This window comes from Seriola aureovittata, chromosome 17 (genome assembly GCF_021018895.1).
Source record: "Seriola aureovittata isolate HTS-2021-v1 ecotype China chromosome 17, ASM2101889v1, whole genome shotgun sequence".
NCBI lineage: Eukaryota > Metazoa > Chordata > Actinopteri > Carangiformes > Carangidae > Seriola > Seriola aureovittata.
Window position 1 is genome coordinate 2,715,026 of NC_079380.1, and position 19,240 is coordinate 2,734,265.

The following is a 19,240-nucleotide window of genomic DNA, read 5'->3' on the forward strand; positions in this document are numbered from 1 at the left end:
CCTGGGATCAATTGCTGAAAAATGATAAATAATTAGCGAAAAACGTAATAAAAGTAAGCTAACTAATTATTTTACAACTAAAAGCCTATCACTATTAATAGTAATACATAGTCTACTATTTTATTACTACTACTAATTGATAATAACAATAATAATAATAATAATAATAATAATAATAATGATACAAATATTGCATCGCTTTATAAATGAAATAAACATTTAACATTATTACAAGAACACAGTTTGCCCTCTTCGTGCCCCCACCACCAGAGCATCTGCAGGCTGTGCACTGGGCTCAGAGGGGAGGGGGAGGGTAAGGGGGGGTGAGGAAAGAAAAGCTGTGGTTTCTATTCATGTCATGGCGCCTTTCATTGAAGGAAGATGGATTTATCGCTCTTATTTCTTTATTCTGCCTCTCCTAACCTTTCAGGTCAGATTGCAGGGGACCGTTGGAGAGACGCTGTCACGTGACCCCCGGTACCAAATGGTCTTCCGGCAGTGGTTTTCAACAAGGACCGGAGCACAAGCAGACGCCGCCACTTCCCTCAGAAATGCAGAAGACAACATACTACGACAACTCCTCGACGCTTTTCGGTGGCTACTCGTCGTACCAGGTGCAGGGGGCGGCAGCGGCGGCAGCGGCAGCAGCCGCCAACGGCTTTGGGGGCTACGATGCCCCGGTCCCAGTGTCCCACCACCAGCCGGCCTTCCAGTCGGCGACCCATCTGGATGTGGATTCGTACCAGCGCTCTGCCTGCTCGTTACAGTCGCTGGGCAGTAACAGTGGCCACCAGCAGCAGCAGCAGCTAGCCAAGACCAAGGAGCTGAATGGCAGCTGCATGCGGCCCAGCCTGCCACCTGAGCACCACCCCGGCTCCCAGGTGTCCCCCCCACTGCCCCCCAACCCCAGCAGCGGTAGTACAGGGGCTCAGCAGCCAGGGGGCAGTAATGGGGCTTCCTCAGCCTCTAAATCAGCCCCCAATAAGTCGTCTAATTCCTCCTCCTCCACATCATCCTCCTCCTCCTCACTGCCCCCCAACCCGACCTTGGCCAAGCAGATCTTCCCCTGGATGAAAGAGTGTCGTCAGACGACCAAGCAGAAAAACTGTTCACCGAGCAACAACTCTGGCAACGGTGTGTTAGACTACACCTGTCTCTGTCTCTGTCTCTCTGTCTGTCTTTGCTTTGGTTTCCTCCACACAGTACCACAGCAGCAACATGGCTTAGCCGAATAATTATTCCTCCTTCCTCCTGTGTTTCTCTCTCTCATTACTCCTTTTCTCAGCTCATTCTCTCCTCCATCCATTTCTTTCCTCCTTCATTTTCCTTCCTCATTAGCGTCTTTGTTCCTATTATCCCGCCTTCTCCTTCCCATCACCAAGACCCTCTTTCCTCACCTCTCTTATCAACATCCTCTTTCAAGCCCCAAATCCCCAGAGGGTTTAAAAAGGTTTCTTCAGACTATTATGGCAAAATAGGTTTCCACAGGCACTGGATTAGACAGGGAGGTGACCACAGGCAAACAGTCGAGCTGGTTATTATTTTGCTGTGGTTGGTGGCTCAGTCTGTTCTGGTTTTACCCAAATGATATTGTTTTTTAATTGAACTAATGTTGCTGGAAAGCTGGCTTCACTGAAGCATTTAAAGATGAAAATGATGAGCCTAAAATAAGAATCAGTTCTGCTTTTCATTAAAGTTATTTAACTGACTTGAGTGACTCGGAAAACCTTTGCTATGTCAAGCAGCCAATCGTAAAAGAGGTCAAAGGGCAGAGGGATGGCAGGGTGACAAATGTTTCTGCAAACCTAGAGGAGTGCTAAAGTAAACAAGTGAAACCAGGAGGAAAATCTATATTGTTAAGAGCAAAGAAAAACCATATACTTGTAGGGAAAGGAAAGTTTTTCGTGTTAGATGAATCGATCCTGTCTCATAGAAATTAGATTTATGTGCAACTCATTTGCAACAGCACTTTACATTTTGAAGGAAACGTAATTGTAATCAGAACGTAAAGAGAAAAGGTCAATTTATGTATTTGTGAAGTCGCAAATATGTTGACTCTTTTATTTTAATAAGTAAAAGTAATAATAATAATTATAAGGTTAATGCTTTACACCGACACATTAAATCTTATGGCTCTGTTCAGACTCTCACAGCACTTGGTTAAGGTTATAGGGAAAGATCCTGGTCTGGTTTAATGACTTCAGACACAACCTGTTTATTTAAAACCACCATCTCCCCCTGACCTGAACCAAAGTGCTTTTGTTGCCTGAACAGTCGGGCCTGTGGATCTGAACCCTGGTCTCTGGTGTGACGGTCCTGCAGCTTTGAGCCTGCTGCTAATAAATGTAGTGCTTCATTCAAAAAGAAAAAGAAAACATAGCCTCCAGTAATCCAGCCAGCGATTACGTTGCCACCACAATGTTACTGTTTTGTAGTATACGAATGCAGACAGGGTTGGATGGATGCCACTGTTACATCTGTGTGTTGAGTGCAGAGATGGAGTCAGGAGGCTGTTGCATAAAGACGTAGAGGAAACAGGGGGAAACAGTTGCCTCTGAGGTGGAAAAAATACACTTACAAGCACATTCATCTGTTCACATGCACAAATGTAAAAACAACAAGTTGTGGTTTTGGGGGGAGAACTGCTCTTTGGTGATCAACAGCTGAGTGCACAAGCCCTGTTGTAACAGTGAGGTTGCCAGGTGCAGCAAAATTGCATCAGTACAGACCTGTACTAAACTCACTGACCAGATCTGGCAAGTTGTGCTAAAAGGAAGACCCTGCACAGAAGAGCTGGGCGGATGGATATGCTATTGTTAATTGTGAAAAAAGTCCCAATGTATAAGAAGGGAAAGGTTATATGTTGAATGTTATTGGAAGAAGGGGATCACAGGATCAGTGCAGTACTAGCAGAGGACACAGGTAGAACACAAGACATTTTTTATAGAGTATTCAGTGTCAGATCTGAAGTGCATGGACCTAAAACAGTTGGATGTGATAGAGGAATAAACCTCCATGGCATTTTGTCTTTACACTGACTTTCTCATCAGTGACAACTGAGCAGTTCATTACAGCAACAGTACCGCCAGTTATAGACAGTCTGGCTAACCAGCTGCCAGAGGCCTACAGCCAATAGCCTGTACACCTTCATTTACATCCTCCCCTCCACCCTGCACCTCCTCCCTTCTTTTCTTGCTCTCCACCCTCTGGTTATGATATGACTTCCCATTGCTCTCCTTCCTCCCCTTCCTGGCCTCCTCCTACTCCTCCTCCTCCTCCTCCTCCTCTCCTTTTTGCACATCCTTGGGAAGCCACTGCAAGAAGGAAGATAATAACAGGATGAATTTAAATGTCATGTACGATAACAGATGAATAGATTTTCAGAGAGAGGGAGAATGACAAGCAGATATTTGAAATGAAAAAATGATAAATTTGAATATCATCTGCATGCGTGATAAAGAAAACAGTCACTGACACATGTTACTGTATATTATTTGAATTGGAAGTTATCAATGAGAAAAGAATCTGCTCCGCCATAATGAAAATGAGTCTTCAAAAGTCTCTCAGCTGACTGAGCAGAGCGCTGAGAGGAGATTAGACTGTTTATTGATGAGAATTTTAAACAGTCATTTAGAGAGTGCCACTGTTCTGTGAGACAGATGACACAGTGGCTACCTCTCTCACCTCGCTCTCTCTCTGACCATAGAAGTAAACACCACAGTCAACTGTTTCCACCGCGAGGAGAATTAGAGAGGGACAGGATCTCAGTGCTTGTTTTGAACTGTGCTGTATGAACACATGAACAAAGACATGAAACCTTCACCTGAAGAAAAATCTTGAGTAGGCCTGAACAATTAATACGAATATTACTGAAATCACAATATAACCAAGAGCAATATCCAAATTGCAGGAGGTGCAAAAATCACATTATCATCATTTTAAAAAAAATGATTTTTCATTGTAAATGTAAATGCAAAAATAACCATTCCAACTGAAATTATGAGTCATATCTGCCAAAATAGTCACAATATGTTTTTCTTTTGTATATCGTTCTGCCCTAACCTTGTGACATCAGGCATGACCCCTCTGGAGGGACTAACAAAACACTACAGCTTACTACAACTTAAATGTCATGTAAATAGTTCTGTCCGATAGCTCTGTCATTATGACACTGTCATATGCAAACGTAACTGCTGGGAACTGGGATCATTCAGGTTGTAAACATCTGTAAACAGCCAGTTTAGTCAAATTTATCTGGAAAAGAAAACAAAGACGAACTAAATCTAAACTAAATATCCATCACAGTTTAGGTTACGGCTTCTTGCTTCAACTTTGACCCACTGTACTTGCCGTAGTTCTCCACACTCACACAAGTTCCTTCTTGTGTAAATGAAAGATTATTAATAACTTTGGGTTCGACCTTCAAACATACTCTCAGTTTCCAGTTTATTAGGTACACCCAGCTAAATCGAACACATCCTCCTTTCATGAAGGTTCTAACGCTCACTTTTTGATTAAACTACTTTTAGACAGGATGTAGTTTGTGGTGCTGTTAAATTCAATTGTGTTATATTAGTCTATTCAACAATCATCTAGAGTCCTGGCTGCTATGGCCTTATGATAAAACAATTAGCTTCCTGCTGAAAGTAACATACACATTACCATAAAAAAAATTACATTCATCACTTGCACTCAGGGAGAGTGTCTTACAAAGAGCCAGTGTAGCAGGTTTCCACTGGTGTCATGAAATTTACTTAAAGGTCCCATATAGTCTAAAGTCTCTGTCCATGTGTAGTGTGATTATAGATCAGGTCTAGGTTCTATATTAATACTGTGAAAGTATCAAAGCCTCAGTCCACAGAGAAATGCACACAGCCTGTATTCAGAAACTGAGCCTTAAAACCAGCTGTCAGGACTTCTGGAACTTTGTGATGTCACAACAAAGCAGTCACCTCTCTCAGCCATGCCCCGCCCACTCGGACCCACGATCCAACCTGGCAGGATTTGGTTTCTCTGAGTGTTTACCTGAAATCTGCTGTATTTTTATTGGATCACTCAGGATCACTTGGCTCAATGGTGGTTTTTGATACTTAGAACCACAAATATATCTTCTTATGGATATCAGGATTTAATATATAAAACACAGAAGTGTAAAATATGGGACATTTAAGAGAAACAGCAGTTGAATCAAATCGAACAATAATCCTAGAAGATGTGATAGAAGCTTTTTCACGTAATCCTCCAACTTCCTGCTGAAGTGTCTCTGAGCAGGTTTCTGAACACCTCCCAGCTGCATTAGAAGTCATAGTTATTATGACATAGGAAGTTAGACTTTAGCTGGCGAGCCAAATGAAGACAGCGCATGTCAACTTCACTTCCTGCTTATAGTCCTGCTGCTGCAGCTGCTGTTGCTGTTGGGGGTTTATCTTCCCAGCCAAGATGCAATTTAGCCGCCCTTGGCCAGCACCAAGGCCTCGGTCTCTTAATAAATGCCACTGTTATGAAGTGTTGACAACTAATATCAAGGGATAATTCAGCTGGCCTGCCTGGACCCCCCTCTGCTTTATTAAGAACCTGAATGATTTCTGTTTCCTCCAGCATGCAGCCTGATTATGTTTTATTCTCTTTGCCTTTCTGGCTCTCTCACTTTTTATTTCATCATCTTTTTTATCTGTTTCTTACTCCTCCTTTCTGGTTTCTTTCTCCCACTTTCACACTCTTCCTTTTCTGGGTTTTTTATGCCCTCATGTTTTTTTTTTCTTTGCTTTTTTTCTCTACATGTTCTACATTTTTTCTTGTATTTTTCTCACTTGCCGTGTCTCTGTTCAACATTTTGTGTCCTCAGCCTCCGGAGGAGCTGAGAGCGGGAGCAGCGGGGAGAAGAGTCCTACCAGTGGATCGTCGGCGTCGTCTAAGCGGGCTCGTACGGCGTACACCAGCGCCCAGCTGGTGGAGCTGGAGAAAGAGTTCCACTTCAACCGGTACCTGTGCCGGCCACGGCGTGTGGAGATGGCCAACCTGCTCAACTTGTCTGAACGCCAGATCAAGATCTGGTTCCAGAATCGGCGTATGAAGTACAAGAAGGACCAGAAGTCCAAGGGCCTGAGCTCCAGCTCTGGAGGGCCCTCACCCACCGGCTCCCCGCCCCTGCCCATGCAGTCTTCAGCCAGCTTCCTCAACTCGATACACTCCATGGGAGGGGGAGGCGGGGGAGGAGGGGCCGGGTACGATGCCCCATCTCCACCATCTTTTGGAAAGCCCCACCAGGGAGTGTCTTACTCCATGTCCACTGCCTATTCCAATGTCCCCATGAAGGGCTGCCCCTCCCAGCAGAAGTATGGCGCCCCAGATCCGGACTATGGTGACCCCCATCCCCACCACGGTCTCGTACAGGCCAACAGCGCTGGCTACGGGACTCCCACCAACATGCAGGCCAGTCCAGTCTACGTGGGGGGCGGCAGCTACGTGGAACCCATGCCAGGCTCGGGGCCCTCCATTTACGGGCTAAACCACCTTGGCCCCACGCCACCCCACCACCAAACTATGGACTACAATGGCGCAGGGCCCATGTCGGCCGCCAACCAGCACCATGTGGGTGGAGGGGGCCCCCCAGGTACCTGTGACCCGCCCACACACCCGACGTACACTGAGCTGTCAGCGCACCACACCTCGACTCAGGGCAGAATCCAGGAAGCACCCAAGCTCACTCACCTGTAGCAGGTTTGGAACAAAATGACAACGTAGAACATAGTGAAGACGACACAGAACAAGTAACATGACGCGACTCACTAACAGACTAGCTAAGATGTGTGGACTCCACCGCTACTGCTGCAAAGGGACGGCAGGAGAGACAAAACAAGACAGGCAGGAGCCATCCTGTGGTTTGTCCTGTGCTCTGCACTCACAAATCAGTGTTATGTGTTGTCCAGCCCCACCCTGTTTCCACTGCCCTCGCCAGTCTGATCAGGTCCAGAGCTTCCACTGGTACCTTGAAAGTGCAGTTAATTTCATTTCAACCAAACAGAGGTTGTGTCTGTGAGTTAGTAGCAGCAGTGCAGCCCAACCATGAACCATTAATTACATCACCAAAAACACAAAAAAAGATAAAATACACATCCTGCAATATAAAAGCAGTTAAATCACTTGTAGCTGCTAAAACTTTCACAAAATGTTTTAGTCTTGGACCAAACTCACTAACTTCTCTCTCCTGTTTTATCTTCACATCCTCATACAGGACGTGAGGAAAGAAAATTGTTTAATTTAACAGTGTATTATCACTTTTCATTCATTTCAGAAAAACAGAAATCTTCATTCATTTTACCAATGTTTACAAATTTTAAGATGAACCCTTTTATGGATATTCACATTCTACTCCTGAGTGTTAATGGCCCCAGGGTGGTGAATCATACTGTAGACACGGGAGACAAGGTGGACAGTCGATTGTCCACCACGCTCCCCTGGGAACAATAAAGCTCCTCTTGTGGCATTAGTGCAGAGACATATCAGCAGCTGTGTGGCATGGCAACATGTACGGTGAGCACCATTGTTTGGTCAGTATTCATTAGTCTAATAATCTGCTGCACACTCGATCTTAAAATTGCAGAATTAACTAAACAAAGCTGATGTTCATTAAAATATGTCTCCAAAAAAAGATAAAAAATAAAAGGAATATCTAAATTACTCAGCAAATGAATTGAGCATAATTGTCTACCGGTGATAAAATCCTCCCTCCATGTATTACTGGACTTTTCCAAACAACTCTTGCTCAGACGGAGGAGAGTGCAGTAGTAGTTCAGATAGTATGTAGTAAAGAGAAAAGCCTATAATAGCTCTGTTAGAGCTAGTATGTGGTTTAAAATTGTACTTTGATAATAAAATCACCCCCTAAGACACACACATACACAGACAGCTCTCCCGCCTGGTAAATGAAATAGTTGAGATTTTAATGGGCAGTTAACGAGGTGGTTAGATTTATGACGCTGAGCTCTCTCCCCTCCAGGCAACACATGCTGTTGTCAGCCGGGCTGAGCTATGTGAAGGGCTCTGCCCCTTCATCAGCTGGGGAGGAAGAACAGGAATATATGGCTAGAGCTGGCAGCACTCGTCTCCTCCTACCACCCCCCCCCCCACCCAGTTCCACAAAGTACATAAAAACCCCCGGATGGTTGTCCCCTCACTGTCTCGTTTTGTCTCCTGTCGTACCTGTCTCTGTCCGTCCAAACCGAATCACAAGTAACCCACTGTCTCCTGTCTGTGGCAGCAGCACACAGCTTCTGAAGGAGGCTAAACTTTTCCACCACCTCCCACTGCCCCCCCCCCCCCCCCCCCGCCCCACACACACACACACACACACATACACACATACACACATACATCCATCACCCATGCACATGCACTCACCACCATTCCCATCACTCTAACAGGGTTTATGAAGCTACGAGCTCAGATGCTAAACTAGCTCCCATAGACACACACGTGTGTTAGGCTACGTTAGCTAATCACACCTTCATACACACACACACACACACACACACACACACACACACACAGCAACGCTAAGCTAGCTTCCTTTCGTTGACACACATCCACAGCTGGGTTGTTCCAGCTGTTGACATCTTCAAACAAACATGGAAGAGAAATCTTTAATGTTCTTATTTTAGCACATCATCGACACAGGGTAAATAATAAGAGTGGAGAACACTTATTTATTTATGTTTGGGTAAGTTATTGCCCTCCTCTCTCTCTCTCTCTCTCTCTCTCTCTCTCTCTCCCTCGCTCTCTCTCTCTCTCTCTCTCTCTCCCTCTCTTTTTGGAAGGGTTCACTTACATTAGCGCCACACCAATGCGTTAAAGTCCACATTTTATATTTTGTTTTGTTCTCACATATCTTGACTTTTAACGTGGATACAGGGTATATATTTGAACAAAAATGCATGTCCCAGAAATCTGAGCTGGTGTGCATCCCACATTTTTAAAAGCACTGGGTTTATTGTGTCTGAACAGTCAGTGAGAGCAGTTTGGGGACAACACACACCAAAACCCTTACACTCACTGATGCTCTGAGAGTAAACCAGTGGTTTTTAAAATGCAGATTCATACACATGCTTTTCACATCTGGGCATCATTGTTGCACTTAGAGTTTACATTTTGATGGTTAAAGGTAAAAAATAATAATAATAAAATCTTATTTTGAAGACGGAAGGCCCTCCAATCAAAGCGTCTTTCGTCAATGTGTGTTCAAGTGAACATTCATATCTAAATATTTATTTGTTATAGCCAGTTTAAAAAAGACTTTCTGTTTTGTATTATTATTTATCCTTCATGTATTTATATCAAGAAAAAATACTGTACTTTTTTAGTATTTACCTGTTATGAAAGAAAAAAAAAAACAACGTTGTGTTTCTTCTTGTCCATTGTACTGAAGTTAAATTTTTTAGTTCTTGTATTTTAGAAGAAAATAAGTAGTTTTTATGTTCCTATAATGACCCTTGTACATAAATGTCTTGGCTTGTACAAGGAAAAAGGCAAGGCTGGGGATTGGTGACCCGCCCTGCCATAGTCAGAAAAGTTAGACAAACTATTAGCTGGAAAAAAGAACGAGTCTTTTTGGAGAAGAACAACTTCTTTCTTTGTCATTTGTAGCTCCCTTTTCTTTGATTGTTGAGAGAGTTGTCTGTCAAACAATTCTTTAATAAAAGGTTATGTTATTCAGAGCTATCGTCAGTTTTGTGAAGATTTCAACCCGCGTTGCTTGGTTAATAATTGTACCCACAAAACCTTAGGCTGAGTCACTGTCAGGTGAAAACTTGCTGACACCAGCGGTATTGGTTGTTATGGCAACATACAACAACCCTTTGCACTGCTGACTCCTGACTTCCTGGAGCTGGAGCAAAAATCATAAAGTAGGCTATGAAAATAAGCAAATTACTTCACGCTCAGCTTTTAAATTAAATCAAGTTCTATGGTGAAAAATATTTTTATTGATTATTAACTTTAACATATTCTTCTAAAATAGTGCGGCTAGCCCTTTAAAATCAACTTGGTAACCTCAACATTCAGTCCAAAACAAAACTGCTTTTTCTTAAAACTGAAACTGATATTTTGAAGATACAAGACATCAGTTATTCTACCTAAATCCTTTAAAGGTCCTTTAAAGTTTTTGATATTACTACATAACCAACGTTAGCATTAACAGCTGTTTAAAAGAAATGTTCAACATCAAGAGCTGTCTCACTCATTTTGATTGTATTTCTATAATTTCTCTTCTACTGAAGTTAGCATGCTAACCAGCTAGCTCCAGCGCGTTCAGACCGGCTCATCACTTTCCGATACCGAGTCACTGCCGCCTCCAGGTTGCCCTGAAGAAGTAATGCTGCTCAAAGGACATAGGCTATTATAACCTCTTGTATTGTAAATGCAATGGTGGTTGAAGCTTTTGGCGAGACTGGCAAGTAAAGAGCTGCTAATGCTAATGTTAGCTATGTAGCAGGAGCAAAACTTAAATATAGCTCCTTTAAAAGTATCAGTAACAGTTAAATCTTGTGCAAATATTTTTTGTGTGCGACGCCTCAAAGTTGAATCACATCATCTTTACTCCAGCATGAGGCAACAACATGCTGCTCATGAATCCCAGACCTGGTGCAGGTCTGACTCTTTCAAAGCAGCAGGTCTCTGGTTCAGGGATGAACTGACTCTGATGCCAGTATTGAATATCAAGTTGGTACCTGAGGCTAAAAGCATCACTGTCAGAAAACAATTATTAAATGACAAGCCCAGAGCTGCGTGTAACATGTCAACCATTAAAAAGAAACTTCTTTCGCCTGTAGGGAAACTTTAAATCTGCTCCTGTCTCCTCTTCGCTTTACAAACTAAACAGAATGAAGGTGAGTCCTTCGATGTTGTACTTGGCAAATGTACTAGTCACAGCCTATTATGCTGCTGTTAGCTGGCTGCTGGTGTTCATTTACCATACCAATATCAGCACCAAGAATCCACTGATGCTAATGTCAAATATTGGGCTGCATCCCAGCAAAAGTCTAAGGTTACAGCCAAGAATAAAACCTATACCTGAAGCCAAAGTTACGACTGTCGCCACTTGAATTTTTTTCTTTTTCACTATTAGGACAGTGCCAGACCGCTTCAGCTCTGTGGCTTTTGTCAGACAACAAACCAAAAATCCCAAACTCAGTGTTGATATCAGTCGAATCTGCCCTCACACAACTGAATCTGACAGATGTTTTCAGCTGTGTTAACTAGGGGCCAATTTCTCTGCAAAAATAAAACACAGCAGGGGGAAATGTACAACGTATAGGTGGCAAATTGAATATAATAAAAGCAATGTGTTTTCATGTTAAAGCTACCAGTTATTTGGCAGCAAGGTGACCTGGGTTCAACAACCTCAAACAAGCAACTCACATGCTGCTGAAGTGTCTTTGAGCAACACGCTGAAACCCGATCTGACCTCTGAACTTGATGTTTCACATGAGAAAAATCTGTTCCTCTGCACAAGCATTCCTCAGGATCCCTGATGAATTCAGAGTTTAGCTCTCAGAATGACTGTTGGTGTTACAACAGGCTCGTTTAAGCTGCTCTGGAAATGGTGTTTTTTTATTCGTTATCATTATTATTATTTGTCCATTTATTGTTTTTTGAGTTAGCTTTTAGTGAATGAAGTCAGACAGTCCAGCTGATGATTGAAGTTGTGGAGGTGACAGTCATTTCCTCAACAGATTTCATCTCTGGAGCATGTTGACCTTTTTCACTCTTCAGGTCATCCCTGATTTGAATAATTACAAATTCACAGTTTTGATCATTGTTTTTAATAATTGACTGCTGATTGTTCCTGGAGTGAATCCAGTTTTTTTTTACTTTTATTTTTCATGAAAAAGTCAACTAACACTTGTTTCAGTGGAGGACAGGAGACCCCAAATAATCCACCTGTGACCCCAACTGAACCCGAGTTACAGAGACACACAGACACACACAGGCTGATCCTCCTGCTAGTTTCCTGTGTTCATGTTTATGACCAAAAAAAAAAAAAAAAGCCCCAAGGCCTGCGCCTTGGTCTGGTCACGTGGTCTCTAACCCCCACCCCTCACCTCTCTCGCTCTCTCTCTCTCTCTCTCTCTCGCTCTCTCTCTTGCACGCGGCGTGTGCTCAAAGGCCTGAGAGCAGCTTAAAACTTGGAACATAAATCAGGCTCCCATAAATAATGGCCTTACTTCCCTTTACATCTCCGTTGGACTAACAGACAATAAAAACACCAATAAGCAGAGATTGGATCTAATTTATTGCCTCATAAAAACAGACGAAGAGCTCGGCTCGGCTTCAGCAACACAGGCGCAGCTGAAAACAGTCCAGCTCTGACTGTACACCAGGATCACACACACGCACACACGCGAGTACGCCCGCACACACACGCACACACACACACACACACAGTCGATGGACTGATCCACATTATGTTCAAATAGAAAACTCATAAATCATAAGATTTTAAGGGTTTGATGTGCAGTTATCGTTAAACAGAGGAAGCTGTTAATAAATGTCTTTTAGCATTCAGCATCAATTTCACTTAAATATATAAAAATAAAATATAATAATAATGATAGTAATAATAATAATAGTAGTAGTAGTAGTAGGTTTTTTGTTGTAATGCAAAAATCCATAATCTAGATGACGTCTGCAAATTAATAAATTATTATTTAACATCTGAAGGTTTTTCATGTATTTTATTGGAAACAGGTCGTAGACCATTCAACATTTCAAATATTAATTGTTTTTAATTACAATTTAAATTGGGATTATATGTAGTTGCTAAAATATGAAAAAATAAAATAGCCTAGAATAAATAAATGGCCATTATCAGAAGAATAAACCAAAACAAAAGCATTGATTCTAAATAGAATAAAATAAATTAGAATAAAACAAATTGAATGAGATGAGATGAGTCATACAAAGTTCTATCTTCAGTGGACAATCCGCGGTTTCCCTTGTGTTGACGACAAAACATGTTTCTTCTCTCCGGAACTCCCAGTAAGATTTTACAAAGAAAATATGTATTTTTAAAAATCCTCGATGTTATTAAAATTAAAATGAGATTTAAAAAAAAATAACCAAAGCGGTGCAGCGTATCATGATACTTGAGTTAAATCATCAGCTTGCGTGTGGTGTGTGTGTGTGTATGTGTGTGTGTGTTCAGTGTTCAGCCTCGGCCTACTCACTGCCTGCGCTTTCTACTGCGCTGAATGGCCTTCACTCCCACACACGTTCCTGCCTTTTCTCTGGCCCTTTTTTTTTTTTTTTTTTTTTTTTTTTTTTTAGGCGTCAAACGGCCTGGGAACGATGTGCGAGCGAGAGAGAGAGAGGCTCTACCCATCTGAGCCTGGTAGCTGTTTCTTTTAATAGATAAAATATTTCTGTGACGTTTTCATGTGCGCGGATTAGATGCGCATAAAGTGGTGTGAAAATAATCAAACAAGGCAAAGAGCGGAGCTCCGGGAGAGAGACAGAGGCTGGAGCTCTGCTTGTTATGCGGGGAGAGAGCGGAGCTGCTGTCAGCCTCTTTGCAGGCAGAGAAAGATTGATCACCGCACTTCTTTTTTTTCACTCGGGGTTCCACGGGCCCTCCCCAAAAATATCCTCTGCTAAACTCTCGAGGTCCTGCTCTTTATAAAAATATCTACATGTGTGTGTTAGAGTGTGAGGGCCTCCTCACTCACTGTTAGCACTCACTGCACTGCAGCTGGATTATTATTTTACTGTTAGGACGAACACGTTTGGCCTCCTTTAGTATCGTGGAGCGACCTCGCTGTGAACTCTCACACATTTTGAACACACACACGCTAGAGAATGTGGGGGAGAAGAATTTTGCAGCGAGACTATTTTAGGTTGAAATAATATTGAGAATATTTTCTTGCTTTCCCTCCTTCTTTAGAAAACACACACACTCCCAAAGTCCAACAACCTGTTTTTTTTTTTTGCAGTGGAATAATTAAAAACAAGAAAAAGTCTATGAAATAAAGAAGTGCACTTACACACGCACAGGCTGCTCTCTGCCTGTCGCCTCATCTCCCCACAGTCAAATCTAACTTTCTGTCTCTCTGCTCTGTTTGAAGCCAATCTGCCTCATCTTCACCACGGCTGAGTAAAACATCTTCATCATCCTCCTCCTGAGCTGCTGCGCGGTCTAAATCTAAAAAAGCCTCTCCTTCTTTTATGTGTGTAAGTTGGGGATTTTCAGCCTCTGTCACACTTTATAAGATTAATGAGCTGAGTGCTGTAAACATTGTTTTTCCTCTCTCTGAAGGAGCCATATTGCAAACAGAGAGCTGTCCGGCTCCATTCACCGAGTGTTAACCGTCATTACATCGCCCAGAGGATCGAAGAAATGTTACCGAGCTGCTCTATTGTTTGCGGGCACGGGATGCGCTGGACCCGCCGCCCACACGGCGCACATGGCGACCGGCCGCCTTCACGTTTTTTTTTTTTTTTTTTTCCTCCCCAGAATTTACCCCCCGTTAAGACAAAACAATAGCAGCTATCATGTGATATCGCCTCTCTTTGCCACAGCATTTGGTGGAAAAATAATAATGCTGCTTCCCACAGCCATCGCTGCCGCCAGGCCCCGGCGCCTATTGGCTGTTTTGGCTCACATGACCAGGAATTGGCTGCAATTTCGTCCCATAGTTCTTCAGTTTAGCTTACCCAGGTCCCCATACGCTAGTAATATCACCAATATACACAATTATTATAGCCGCCGCATTTACGCCATTGCGGTCGGGAGCTTATATGATCGTGCGTTTTTTCATTTCGTTTTAATTTTTGAAGAGGCCATATTGTGTTGTGTGCGTGTGTGGTGTGTGTGTATATGTGTTTTGTTTTGTGTTTTGTGTGTTTTCTTTTTTTTTTTTCTTGGGGGGGAAGGGATTGTTCGGGGGTCTCGCCGTTTGAGGGTGAAACCGGTTTGAGGGAGCTATGAATTTTGAATTTGAAAGGGAGATCGGTTTTATAAACAGCCAGCCATCCCTAGCAGAGTGCCTGACGTCCTTCCCCGCCGCCCTGGAGTCATTTCAAACTTCATCAATCAAGGAGTCGACAGTAATTCCGCCTCCCTTCGAGCACACCATCCCCAGCCTCAGCCCCTGCACAGCCAGCCAGCCGAGACCGGCTGCTAGGAGCCAGCAGAACCGGAGAACCTCCGCCAGTAATGGCCTCCAGACGCACCACCGAGGCGCCCAGCAGCCCGGACCGCCAGGCCTGGCCCCTGCCTCGGTCACGGCGACCCCGGCCGGTCCGCTTGCCCACGAGTTCCCCTGGATGAAGGAGAAGAAGTCATCCAAGAAGTGCCCCAAGCCCGGGGGCAGCTCCAGCGGTAGCGGATCCATCATCCCCCCCGCCTCGTCCTCCCCGTCGCCGACCGCCTCTGGGTACGCTTCGGCGGGCATCGAGTCACCCACAGGTCGGTATCTGCCGGGATGTGCATGTGTGGCGGGAGTGTGAGGGGGGGGGGGGGGGGGTGCAGCCTGTGCTTTGTTTTTCTGTTTGCATCTTCATTTCACATCCACTTCAGAAACATTCATTCCATGCAGCATGGATGGGTGAGATGACATTGCCTTTTTCTTCCCCAGTGTGTGTGTATGTCTATTTGTGCGTGTGTGTGTGTGTATGTGCGTGTATGTGTGTACTGTGCAGTGCTGTGATGCTGTGTCAACAGGGAAGCCATATCTAGACCCCTGCATTATGCTGCAGTGCTTTGCACACTCTCCCATCACGCATTTAAATATGCACCATTAACACATTATCTCCGGATCAGAACATGTGTGTGTCAGCTTTACTGTGAGTGCAAACCTCTCACAGCAGCATCCTCTTATTGCTCCACCATCTGCAGCTTCAACTTCCTAAAAGCTTTGCGTCCATATAGAGTTATTATTCTTTGTGCTTAGAGATGCGCAGGCCGTGTTTTTGTTGATCATGACTGCAGCTGCAGCGAGATCAATCTGTTCACTGGCTGCTGTGATTTCAGATCAGCAGCAGCAGCAGCAGCAGCAGCAGCATCGCCTTCATATTATATATTCATAGCACAACTGAGATGGTGGCCATATTGGATTGAGGTAGGAAATATAATGGCGAGGCAAAGCTAACGGACATGGAGGTGGGGGTTGGGGGTACAGGCTTCAAGCTACAGCCACACTCATCTCACACACACACACACACACACACACACACACACACACACACACACACAATCTGATTTTCCAGAGGTTTAGCTCATTTCCGTATTTTACACTCACCCTCACAGCAACATTATTTTTTGTATTTTTTTCCTCTTATTTTCTATCACCCCCCCACCCCCCCCACACACACACACACAAATTCATTTCTAATTAAAATTCTTGTTTTCTCCTTTTCCCTTTCTTGCCCCAATTTCCTGCCTTTTTCTGATCTCATTCATAAAGTCACTCATGCTTTTATTTGTGTTTCTGACAGAATCCGCCACATTCGTTTCACATCGATATTCCCACATTTCCTCGCACATTTCCTCCTTTCCCCATGATGTATTTATTTTCCTCCTGCATTTCTCTGATCACGCTGCAGCCTCTCACGGCGCTCGCTGCACTTTACAGGGGAGGAAAACCCATTCTGACATTATGATCATCTGTCTTTATCTGCACTTTCTTTGGCTTTTCTCTTTCACCATTTTACAGCCGTACGTCTGACTGCCACTGTAATTGGAAGGAGTATTTTTATGAGACTGTTTTGTGTTTTGTTATTTATTATAGTTTTATTATAGAGAGAAGGGCCGAGGGGATTTGAGCTCGATGCTGCAGCAGCTCATTTCTTGTCTTGAAATCTGGCACGCCATAAATTTAAAGAGGTTATACGTGTTTTTCATGAAGCAGATTACAATTTGAAATTAAAACGAAATATAAAAATAAAATTAAAAAGGAAAATAGCTTAAGATGTAACACAATAAATCCTCCGCATTTTTTTTTTTTTTTTTGTCTCCTTCTTTAATTTGTCTGTGTCTCCCTGCAGACCCGAGCCAGGCGGCTCTGGATGGTGGAGGAGCCGGGTCCCGCCGGCTGCGCACCGCGTACACCAACACGCAGCTGCTGGAGCTGGAGAAGGAGTTCCACTTCAACAAGTACCTGTGCCGGCCCAGGAGGGTGGAGATCGCCGCCCTTTTGGATCTGACCGAGCGGCAGGTCAAAGTTTGGTTCCAGAACCGGCGGATGAAACACAAGCGGCAGACCACTCACCACAGAGACGGCGGAGGAGGGGGGAGCCACGAATCCAGCGACCCGGGCGGGTTTGAGCCGCTCGAAGGCGCCGATGCCTCATCCCCCTACTCCAGCCAGCCGCTGGAGGCATCCGGCACTGGCGAGGCTACACTGAAGGCCGAGACGGGGAGCGGTGATCCATCTTCGGCTGCAGCTGCCACCGCCTACGCCAATGACAGCGGGGACAATGCACAGCCCACGCCGGAGGAGGTAGGGCGTTTGAGCCGCCCACTGCTGCCGGGAGACTCTGGCTCCCCTGACGTTGCTGAGACCCACCATTCCCCGCCGTCCTTCACCGCCACGAACTCCACCGACAGCAACCCGGGCTTGGTGAGCGAGGCCGGGCTCGCAGCAGCAGCAGCAGCAGGGCCCGATTCGTCTTTCCCCGAGCAGCGAGACATCTCCATCACCTCCACCGGCTCCACAGTTCACACCCCTGCTGCCTCGTCCTCAGTCGCGCTCCCCGACTTGACCTTCTTTGCCGGGGACGCCTGCCTGTCGCCCAGCCTGCAGAGCTCCCTGGATAGCCCGGTGGATTTCTCTGAGGAGGACTTCGACCTGTTCACAAGCACACTGTGCACCATAGACCTGCAGCACCTCAACTTCTGAGGGCGGCGTTTTAAAAATAAACCCGAGTGAAGGAGCGGCGGGACGGACAGGCCTGTGGATGAACAATCGGCGGAGGAGCACGGACTCGGAGAAGACTCAGTTGTTTGAAAAGAGTAAAAGCTTCTCGGCAACATTCCTGAAACATTTCTGAATGAAAATTATGTTCGTTTTCAAATATACTTTTCGTCTTCTTGCTGGTTTTATTTTGCGGATATAATGTAGATTAAGAGAGATGCAGTTATTTTATGTTTTTTTTATTTTTATTTTAAACATCGGAGGGAAATAGTTTTTTCACGATCGAAACGTTGTGGATTTTTTCTCCCTCTTGTCCAAATTGCAGGTATTTATTGCCTTTTCTTGTTTCTGGTAATTTTTTGTTCAAATGATTAACCGTTATCAGTATGTGTGGATTTATTTCCTTTAGTCCATTCTGGTGCAGCTTCATGGATCCTTAACTTCTCAGGAACTGTTCACGGAGTCTATAGGTGCAGACAGCCGGACTGCTTTTAGAAAAATATAATCTGAAGAATGAGTTCATTCTCTCTCTGAACGAGACAAGAGGGGAGGGAAGCCCTGCTGATGACCCGAGTTTTAGACCCTAGTTTATTTATTGAGATTCTTTAATAGTGAAAATCCAAATTATTTATTGTATATATATTTTCATAGTGGAATTATAATAATAATAAAACATACAAACATTTATGATGTGGTTAATGTTCTTTTCTTTTATGGAATAATCATAACATTATTAATGGAGTGCTGGAGTATATATATATATATATATGTATGTATACACACACACACACACACATATATATATAAATATATATATACACACACACACACACACACACACACACATATATATATATATATATAATTAAGATACATTGTGTAATAATTGAATTGTCATTTTTATTAATTAATTTCTTCTGTCAATATCTTTTAATAATTTGCACTGAATGCAGATTTCAGGTTAAAATTGTTGGCCCCATCTAGTTTTCCCACACTACAAAGAATAAACATATAGCCTGGTATGGCCCTGTATGGCCCTGTATGGCCCTGTATGGCATGACTTGTGTGTGTTTACACTGAGATAACCCTAACTTTGAGAAAGAATGAGCTGATAAAAAAGAGGAAAAACAGTCTGAGCACACAGCCGGATCTGTTTTCCTCTGTCACACATTAGCATAGCATGGTCTGCCTCTGAGGGGCTAATGGTTAGCATTGCACAGCCTTCAAATGATGCACTACAATGCAGCCATTTATTGGGTTTGTAAGATCCATGGCTATAACCACAGTGTGACATAACTCACCTTCTGTTGGCGATATGTGAGTTCACTGTAGCT

General features: G+C 43.9%; 2 protein-coding genes across 8 annotated transcripts in view; both read left to right on the forward strand.

Moving 5' to 3' along the window:
* The window catches only part of hoxb3a (homeobox B3a), an 89,929-nt gene extending 80,216 nt beyond the window's left edge, over window positions 1-9,713 (forward strand). For all 7 annotated transcript variants that reach the window (XM_056401207.1, XM_056401208.1, XM_056401209.1 and 4 more), the window contains 2 exons: window positions 431-1,134; window positions 5,846-9,713. In XM_056401207.1, coding sequence (XP_056257182.1) covers window positions 552-1,134; window positions 5,846-6,717 — 1,455 coding nt within the window. In that variant the 5' untranslated portion in view covers window positions 431-551 and the 3' untranslated portion in view covers window positions 6,718-9,713. The remainder of the gene's footprint in view (window positions 1-430; window positions 1,135-5,845) is intronic.
* A 5,200-nt stretch (window positions 9,714-14,913) lies between these two features.
* On the forward strand, window positions 14,914-18,591 carry hoxb2a (homeobox B2a). The gene is made up of 2 exons (XM_056401212.1): window positions 14,914-15,460; window positions 17,038-18,591. Exons 1-2 carry the CDS (start codon window positions 14,977-14,979, stop codon window positions 17,889-17,891), a joined length of 1,338 nt encoding a protein of 445 aa, XP_056257187.1. The 5' UTR covers window positions 14,914-14,976; the 3' UTR covers window positions 17,892-18,591.
* Window positions 18,592-19,240: the final 649 nt, after the last annotated feature.

Coding starts and splice junctions, on each gene's coding strand:
- hoxb2a (XM_056401212.1), top strand. CDS start 14,977: ATGAATTTTGAATTTGAAAGGGAGATCGGTTTTATAAACAGCCAGCCA. Junction 15,461..17,037: donor GGGCATCGAGTCACCCACAG/GTCGGTATCTGC, acceptor GTCTCCCTGCAG/ACCCGAGCCAGGCGGCTCTG.